The following is a 9,190-nucleotide window of genomic DNA, read 5'->3' on the forward strand; positions in this document are numbered from 1 at the left end:
AAGAGTATTTCCGGTTCCGGCTGCGGGCTGCAGAAGACATGGCGGTGTCTGCGTCGGTAGCTGCAGGGGATGAGGACTGGTAACTTTGGGGGCATGGGCTTTGGCTGACCGCCTGAATCCGGCCCAGGGGACTAGCGGCAGCCGCGGATGGTCCGTACGGCGGGCGTGTGTGGCGGGGCGAGGGATGAGGGATGTTAGAGACGCTGACATTTCTACTGGGCTGAGGAGCGGGCGGGTGGTGGAGGGGCGCTTGTCTGACCGGGAGACCGCATCAGCGCCGGCCTGGCCAGTTCAGGCCGCGCCTTATCTGGTTCGATCATCCGACTTCACCCCGTCCCATTTTCTTTATCTGAAGTGGATTTGCTCAGGGTCCCGGTGCGGGGGAATGCCAGTTTATCAAATCTCTCCCCCATCCCTTATCCCCGGAACCGATATCCTCCAGTCAGCCCCCCGTTCCTCATTCCCCTTGAATCAGTCTATTTCGCTGAGGCTTTCCTCAGCCTCAGCCGTCTCCCTTACCGATAGCATTAATGAGGACTGTTGTCTGAATAAAGCTTTACACCTCACAAAAGCTCTCCTAGTCCTTCTCTTAAACATTCTTAACAAGGGGACCAGAACCTGGAAGGACTCTGGGGTTTGGAAATAAATATGGATTCACTTCACATTTTATTAGCTATGTGATGCTGACCAGGCCACCTAGCTTCTGTGAGTCAGTGTCCTTAAATGTTAAAAAAGTGGGTGTGTCATCCACCTCAGAATAGCTGAGAGAATCAAGATTGGTTTGTAACATACAGAAGCCTCCTTTTCATTAGCAACTCTGTGGTATAGCACCTGAGACGACCTGACCTGAAGAGATTAAATGATTTGCCAAAAGGTACATAGTAATCACTAGGAATCCAGGTTATCTGATTCCAAAACTTAGTTCTTAGTTCTAGGGCATTTTACAGTTCCCCTTTCCCTTTTTATCTGTCACCATCTTACCACCGTCCCATCCCGTATCTCACATCCAGAACCCAAGTCACAGGTAGGGTGTGTGAAGTATTGAAGGACCTCTTGATGGAGGCTGTACCTCAGTGTTTCATTGGTTCAGGGAGCCCAGCCAGTGCTAGCCTTTTTTGAGACCTCCTAGATGTAGTTTACAACTTATTCAGGGGGACTTTAAGATTCTAAGGGGACACTTTGTGCCATGACAAGGGCAGTACTGACTGTACAGCTAGTCTGTGGTGCTCTAACATTCTGACTCTCTTGCCAGCTGGAACTACTCAACTGTTACCTACATTATCTATTTTATATATTGTCTGCTTAGGACTTAAAAAGACTTTTAAAGTTTTGAGAATCAATCTTTCTCTGTATACACACAGACACACACACACACACACACACACACACACACACACATATCAAGCTAGGGCAACTCTGTTCTTAGTGAAGAAGGGATAAGATATAAGTATGAGAAAGCAAACCAAACATGTATCTTTCCACATATTATCTGGGTAAAGCTGTGCCCTCTAGCCAGCCACTCATCTTCAGTGGCATTACATCTCCTGTTTCTTTTAAGGAAACGTGTGTCTTCTGATTTACATCAGGACCGCAGGATCCTGACCTGGGCAGGTTGAGCTAGATCAGTCAGACAACAGGGACCATAAATATATTAACTACATCCCTCTGTCTTTCCTTTTATGGGAAAAGGTTATACACAAACAGGAAAAAAAGGGGACATAGACTAACTAGTATAGTCAGAATACTGTTAGGCACTTCACATAAACAAATCACCTTTCATCCTTATGATAACCCTGGAGTGGGTGATGGTATCTATATGTGGTAGACGGGGTAATTCAGGCTGACAGATAAAAGAACCTACTCAGATCACATAGCTGGTAAGTGATTGGTACCTGTTCCTCATTCCAAGGCTGATGGCTCTTCAATTGCAGCACAGCCTTTACAGCACATAGATCTGTTCAAGTTGGTATCTCCTTTGAGGAGGTTTGCAATGACTGGTATTGGCAGTGTGTGTAGATGCTGGGATCCATGATGAACACTGGTGTAAGGAAAGCCAGAAGTGGTATTGGTAACTTTAATGCTAATCAATGAATGTCATATTTCTGGGTCAGGGAGATGGCCACTAACAAACAGCCAACAGTGCAATGAAACTTAAAACAGGCAGCTGGAAACCGCTCTGGTCCCAATTCTGCCTCCATTAAGTCTTGAGATTTGGGCTAGCCTTTTCATCTTTTTGGGAATCTGTTTGCTCATCTGTTGGCAGAAATGATCTCTAAAACACTGATTCTCATGCTTCTACCTGGCCACTTGACAAACATTTCCTGAATTTTTATGGAGGTCAGCAAGAGAATACACTCAGACAGATGGCCATTTTTCTACAAAGCCAGCCTTTGTTGACCTTAGTAGGACTTAATATGAAGAGTTGTAACAGTAAGTCAATCTCCCCTGGTCTCTCTAGGGTCCTTCCCTCTGAAGTTGAAGTGTTAGAGTCTATCTACTTGGACGAACTACAGGTGGTTAAAGGAAATGGCAGGTACGTGTTCAACTGGAGATGGGCAGGAGTCCCCTTGGTAATAAGAGGATTCCATGCAGTATCTGTGAGCCTTGATTCAAAAATATTTCTGTCATATGGACAAACACTTCCTTTAATCACCCCAAAAGAAAGAGCCTGAAGCTCACTTCTTCTGCCCACTTCACTCTCTTCTCATCAAGCCCCTGCACAGTCACATCCCAGGTCTCCACTTCATCCACCTGCAGGTCATCACCATGGGAAATCTACATCACCCTGCACCCTGCCACTGCAGAGGACCAGGATTCCCAGTATGTCTGCTTCACTTTGGTGCTTCAGGTTCCAACACAGGTGAGGCCTCTATGGCAGCAACGGGAGGAAGGGAGAGGCCTTGGGGTAGAGGGCTTTAGCAGTAACATGTTATTTTCTCCCTCTAGTATCCCCATGAGGTGCCACAGATCTCTATCCGTAACCCCCGAGGACTCTCAGATGAACAGATCCACAAGTGAGTCGGGCTAGTCAGAGCAGGGAAAACGTGGGAAACAACTCAGTCTGGAGTGGAAAGGGCAGCCTTATGTTTGCTTTGCCCTCTCCCGCCAGGATCTCACAGGCGCTAAGTCACGTGGCTGAGGCTGGACTGGGTACTGCCATGCTCTATGAACTCATCGAGGTAAGAGATGTGCTAGCCTGGGGAAATGTCCTTCCCTTCCAGCTACAGCAGTGTCTCTCAACAGAGGTTTTGAGCCTAGAATCTTAAATATGTTTGGAGACATTCATTTAGTTCTTGTTTGGGTAAGGCCAAAACTGATCCAGAAAGATGAGACTGTCTTCTGTTTCAAAAAATCTCCCCAAAAGACAGCATTGTAGCTTCCCCAAGTTGCCTATTCCAGCATCTTTTTCTTTTTACTTTACAATATTGTATTGGTTTTGCCATACATTGACATGAATCCACCACGGGTGTACCAGCATCTTGACAAAATTATTTTTTCTCTTTAACTTGTATTTTTCATGCTTCACCAAGAGTGTGTTTCTTGTTCTCCTGGCATTGGCAACTGATAGTAGCTAGAGATCTTGCCTGGAGGGTCTAGCCATAAATGAACATTTGAAGAGTAGTCTGCCATTTCAGTTCAGTTCAGTTGCTTAGTCACATCTCACTCTTTGCAACCCCATGGACTGCAGCACACCAGGCCTCCCTGTCCATCACCAACTCCCGGATCTTACTCAAACTCATGTCCATTGAATCAGTGATGCCATCCAACCATTTCCTCCTCTATCATCCCCTTCTCCTCCTGCCTTCAATCTTTCCCAGCATGAGGGTCTTTTCCACTGAGTCAGTTCTTCACATCAGGTGGCCAAAGTATTGGAGCTAATCTTCAGTATCAGTCCTTCGAATGAATATTCAGGACTGATTTCCTTTAGGATGGACTGGTTGGATCTCCTTGCAGTCCAAGGGACTCTCAAGAGTCTTCTCCAACACCACAGTTCAAAAGCATCAATTCTTCGGTGCTCAGCTTTCTTCACAGTCCAACTGTCACATCCATCCATGACTACTGGAAAAACCATAGCTTTGGCTAGATGGACCTTTGTTGGCAAAGTAATATCTCTACGTTTTAATATGCTATCTAGGTTAGTCATAACTTTTCTTCCAAGGAGCAAGCATCTTTTAATTTCATGGCTATGGTCACCATCTGCAGTGATTTTGGACCCCCAAAAAATTAAGTCTGTCTCTGTTTCCATTGCTTCCCCATCTATTTGCCATGAAGTGATGGGACCAGATGCCCTGATTTTAGTTTTCTGAATGTTGAGTGTTAAGCTAACTTTTTCACTCTCCTCTTTCACTTTCATCAAGAAGCTCTTTAGTTCCTCTTCACTTTCTGCCATAAGGGTGGTGTCATCTGCATATCTGAGGTTATTGATATTTCTCCCAGCAATCTTGATTCCAGCTTGTGCTTCATCCAGCCCAGCGTTTCTCATGATGTACTCTGCATATAAGTTAAATAAGCAGGGTGATAATACACAGCCTTGACGTACTCCTTTCCCAATTTGGAACCAGTCTGTTGTTCCATGTCCAGTTCTAACTGTTGCTTCCTGACCTGCATACAGATTTCTCAGGAGGTAGGTCAGGTGGTCTGGTATTCCCATCTCTTTTAGAATTTTCCACAGTTTGTTGTGATCCACACAGTCAAAGGCTTTGGCATAGTCAACAAAGCAGAAGGTGTTTTTCTGGAACTCTTGCTTTTTCGATGATCCAACAGATGTTGGCAATTTGATCTCTGGTTCCTCTGCCTTTTCTAAAACCAGCTTGAACATCTGGAAGTTCACAGTTCATGTACTGTTGAAGCCTGGCTTGGAGGATTTTGAGCATTACTTTTCTAGTGCGTGAGATGAGTGCAATTGTGCGGTAGTTTGAGTGTTCTTTGACATTGCCTTTCTTAGGGATTGGAATGAAAACTGACCTTTTCCAGTCGTGTTGCCACTGCTGAGTTTTCCAAATTTGCTGGCATATTGAGTGCAGCACTTTGACAGCATCATCTTTTAGGATTTGAAATAGCTCAACTGGAATTCCATCACCTCCACTAGCTTTGTTCGTGGTGATGCTTCCTAAGGCCCACTTGACTTTGCATTCCAGGATATCTGGCTCTAGGTGAGTGATCACACCATTGTGATTATCTGGGTCATGAAGATCTTTTTTGTATAATTCTGTGTATTCTTGCCACCTCTTCTGAATATCTTCTGCTGCTGTTAGGTCCATACCATTTCTGTCCTTTATTGTGCCCATCTTTCCATGAAATGTTCCCTTGATATCTCTACTTTTCTTGAAGAGATCTCTGGTAGTCTGCCAGTGGAGCTGAATAGAAAGAGTCTTGGTTCTTTTCCTCAGAGTTTCTACCCTAATGAAGGAAACAACCCAGATGAAATTATGCCTCGAGCTACAAGTTAATATACACAGCTAACTTTTGTTTGAGATCAGAAACACAAATGCAGCCTTATTTTCCTCTGCTTTCAATTTTTAAGGAAAATGTTCATAAAAGAATGAAGGTGGGTGGCCTGGAGTCAAAATGGGCATGGAGCACTGTAGCATTTCTGAATCAGCCTCCACGATGCAGCTTTGAACTTTGTGGAATTCCAGAGTAGTCGCTATCCAAGTGACAGTGCACATGTGTATTTCATAGCTTGCTGCCTTTCCAGTTCTCTGTCCGTTTGGGGTGTCCATGCCTTCACTTTCTTTCTGAAAGCTGACTCCACAACAGGCCCATTGAGGGAGAGATACTTAAAGAAAGGCTTCCCAGAAGATGTGAGTTTTAACTGAACACTTTTTTTTCTAAGTTTTTATTTTCATCCCCAGTATTTCAAGTGACTTAGTGGAAAAACAATTAAATTGGATTTTGGAGCTAGGTAGATTTGCAGGGGAGGAGTGGCACATAGGGAAGGATTGATTCTAAGCAGAAAAGATCACCAAGACTGAAATGCATGACCACGAGATAAACTGGCCCCATGAGAGACAGCCCTGCCAGTCACTCCTGGGAATAGCTTGACAAGCTTCGTTCACAGTTACGGCCCCTGCCTCCCTATTTGAACAGCTTTTTCTCTCCTCTCAGAAAGGGAAGGAAATTCTCACAGATAACAACATCCCCCATGGCCAGTGCGTCATCTGCCTCTATGGTTTCCAGGTGGGTTACTCTCTTGGGACCTGGGGGTCTGCAGGTGACAGACACAGGGGCTCAGGGGGGAGAGTGCTGACAGTGTGCCCCCTCCACCCTCCTTCCAGGAGAAGGAGGCCTTTACCAAAACACCCTGTTACCACTACTTCCACTGCCACTGCCTGGCTCGGTACATCCAGCACATGGAGCATGAGCTGCAGGCCCAGGGACGGGAGCGAGAGCAGGAACGGCAGCACGCTGCACCCGAACAGGTCGACTCCTCACCCCTGTTTACATGACTCACAGCCTTTCTATCCCTCCATTCCAGGGCCTTCTTAGCCTTTTCAGGGTCATAGGTACCTTTGAGATGAATGAAAGTTCACCTCTGTCCAGGAAAAAGGGCATCATTGTATCTGTGTAATCATATTGCATGTGGTTTCAGAAGGTTCTCAGACCTCTAGCTTGGCAGCCCCCGCTCTGTGCCCTCTCACTGCTGCGTGGGTGGGCCCATGCCCCTTTGTCCCAACTCTCTGCAGTTGAGGCTGGCCAGCTAGCGAGTGCTTTGGGCTGGGAAGCTGGGGTGTGATTTCACCTCTCTTTTCAGAAGGCCGTTGGTGTGCAGTGCCCAGTGTGCAGAGAGCCACTCGTGTACGATCTTGCCTCCCTGAAAGCAGCCCCTGAACCCCAGCAGCCCATGGTAAGAGAACTCTCTTTTAGTCTAAATCAAGATCAATGGCATCTTGTCTGCTTCGAATGGGACTTCAGGAATTGGGCTTAAGCTGCCTGGGCCCCCTCTGCAAAGCCGTGGCCCCCAGCAGAGATCTAAAGTTTATTCCAAATGAGCCTAATCAGTTCAGTCGCTCAGTCATGTCTGACTCTTTGTGACCCCATGGACTGCAGCACGCCAGGCCTCCCTGTCCATCACCAACTCCTGGAGTTTACCCAAATTCATGTCCATTGAGTTGGTGACGCCATCCAATCATCTCATCCTATGTCGTCCCTTTCTCCTCCCACCTTCAATCTTTCCCAGAATCAGGGTCTTTTCAAATGAGTCAGCTGTTCGCATCAGGTGGCCAAAGTATTGGAGTTTCAGTTTCAGCATCAGTCCTTCCAATGAACACTCAGGACTGAGCTCCTTTAGGATGGACTGGTTCGATCTTCTTGCAGTCCAAGGGACTCTCAAGAGTCCTCCAACACCACAGTTCAAAAGCATCAGTTCTTTAGCGCTGAGCTTTCTTTATAGTCCAACTCTCACATCCATACATGACTACTGAAAAAACCATCACCTTGACTAGATGGACCTTTGTTGGCAAAGTAATGTCTCTGCTTTTTAATATGCTCTCTAGGTTGGTCATAACTTTTCTTCCAAGGAGTAAGCGTCTTTTAATTTCATGGCTGCACTACTCTAAGTCTTCTCCATCACAACTTCTCAGTCATGTCTGACTCTTTGCGACCCCATGGACTATACAGTCCATGGAATTCTCCAACCCAGAATACTGGAGTGGGTAGCCTATCCCTTCTCCAGCAGATCTTCCCGACCCATGAATTGAACCGGGGTCTCCTGCGTTGCAGGCTGATTCTTTACCAACTGAGCTATGAGGGAAGCCCTCTAATAAGCCTAATCCAAGGGTTAAAACCAAGAACCTTGAGCCCATCTCCTGAGGCAGTCTGGAAGAGCAGGGATTTCAGGTCTGCCTTCTGTTTATTCTTCCCTTTGTTCCACTCTGCTCCTTTTCCTCCAGGAGCTGTACCAGCCTGATGCAGAGAGCTTGCGCCAGCAAGAAGAGCGCAAGAGGCTGTACCAGAGACAGCAGGAGAGGGGGGGCATCATCGACCTTGAGGCTGAGCGTAACCGGTATTTCATCAGCCTTCAGCAGGTGAGAGAAGAGTTTCCCTCTCCTCCCTTGATGACAGCTACCTTCCTAATCAGCAGCCCCCTGCCATGGCCCATGGGTGAGCTTTGCTCTACCCTGGGAGGTCTAGGCTGATGGCGGTCGGCTTGGTCTCTGGGCAAGGGTCCTGCAGTTCCCTGCTCTAAGGAACTATATCTCCATCACTGTCTCTACTTACTTCCTCCTAGCCTCCTGCCCCTTTGGAACCCGAGTCAGCTATAGATGTCTCCAGAGGATCCCACCAGCCCAGCACCCTTGCCACCGAACCATCCACCACATCAGCTACTCACATTGCCCTGTCAGTTTCTCTGCCTCTGGCCTCCCAGTACACATGTGAGAAGACTCCAGGGGCTGGGCCACATCTGCCAAAGCTGGGCGAGACCCAGAAAGCTGTGCTCGATCCCCGCCGGGCCAGTCGAGGCCCATGGAGACAGCCTGAACGGAGGCACCTGAAAGGAGGGGAGTGCAATACCCTCAAAGGTACCAGTGACACCCAGGAACTGCAGTCTCCTGAGGGGCCCCTCAAGGAGTCCATGGACCTAAAGCCAGAGTCTCATAACCAAGGGGGTAAAGGTCCTCCCCAAGATAAGGGGCCTGGTGAATGGCAGGGTCCCCCACCCCGCAGGACTCGGGACTGTGCCCACTGGGAACGCGCCAAGAATCGGACACCAGCTTCTTCCTATCCCCGCCTGCCTCGGGGTCGGGGAGCCTACCGGCCTGGTCCTCGAAGAGAACCTGTGAGCCTCGAGTCAGAGGATGGTTCCTAGCAGTACTGTGGGGGGACAGGGAATTGGGTCGGGAATGGGTAATAAAGAGATTGGCCTTGTTTGGCTTTCCTTACTCACCAGTGCCTAACCGTGAAGTGTGGCTCTTTCTAAATTTCCAGGAAGACGAGCATGCCAGAGTAGCCCCAATTTTGTTCTGAAATCTCTTCTCCCAAGAGATTGAGGTCTGGATAAAGGAAGAGTCTGACATCTCAGCTAGAATAGTGGGTTCCAAGGAAAACCAGAAGAGGCCAACATTTAAGCAGAATATGCAGGCCCCACCCTGCTACATAAGCCACTGTGCATGCAGCCACATTTCTCTGTCTATATGTATCTGAATACCTTTAGGTAGAGGATAGTACTTTCCTGTTTACTACAGTCTCT

General features: G+C 47.4%; 1 protein-coding gene across 8 annotated transcripts; it reads left to right on the forward strand.

The window, feature by feature from the left end:
* Nucleotides 1-5: 5 nt before the first annotated feature.
* On the forward strand, nt 6-8,886 carry RNF25 (ring finger protein 25). 8 transcript variants are annotated; one of them, XM_086340222.1, is made up of 10 exons: nt 6-150; nt 2,459-2,533; nt 2,758-2,860; nt 2,947-3,014; nt 3,110-3,179; nt 6,109-6,180; nt 6,279-6,422; nt 6,755-6,847; nt 7,893-8,027; nt 8,231-8,886. In XM_086340222.1, the coding sequence occupies exons 5-10, from the start codon at nt 3,159-3,161 to the stop codon at nt 8,807-8,809; spliced, it is 1,044 nt and encodes a 347-aa protein (XP_086196348.1). In that variant the 5' UTR covers nt 6-150; nt 2,459-2,533; nt 2,758-2,860; nt 2,947-3,014; nt 3,110-3,158; the 3' UTR covers nt 8,810-8,886. The 8 variants fall into 8 exon arrangements, with proteins under 8 accessions (XP_086196348.1, XP_086196357.1, XP_086196309.1 ...); XM_086340231.1 differs by having other exon boundaries at nt 6,758-6,847; XM_086340183.1 differs by having other exon boundaries at nt 6-79.
* The last annotated feature ends 304 nt before the right edge of the window (nt 8,887-9,190 follow it).

This window comes from Bos grunniens, chromosome 2 (genome assembly GCF_055505025.1).
Source record: "Bos grunniens cultivar Pamir isolate PY7600 chromosome 2, Bosgru_T2T1.0, whole genome shotgun sequence".
Lineage (NCBI taxonomy): Eukaryota > Metazoa > Chordata > Mammalia > Artiodactyla > Bovidae > Bos > Bos grunniens.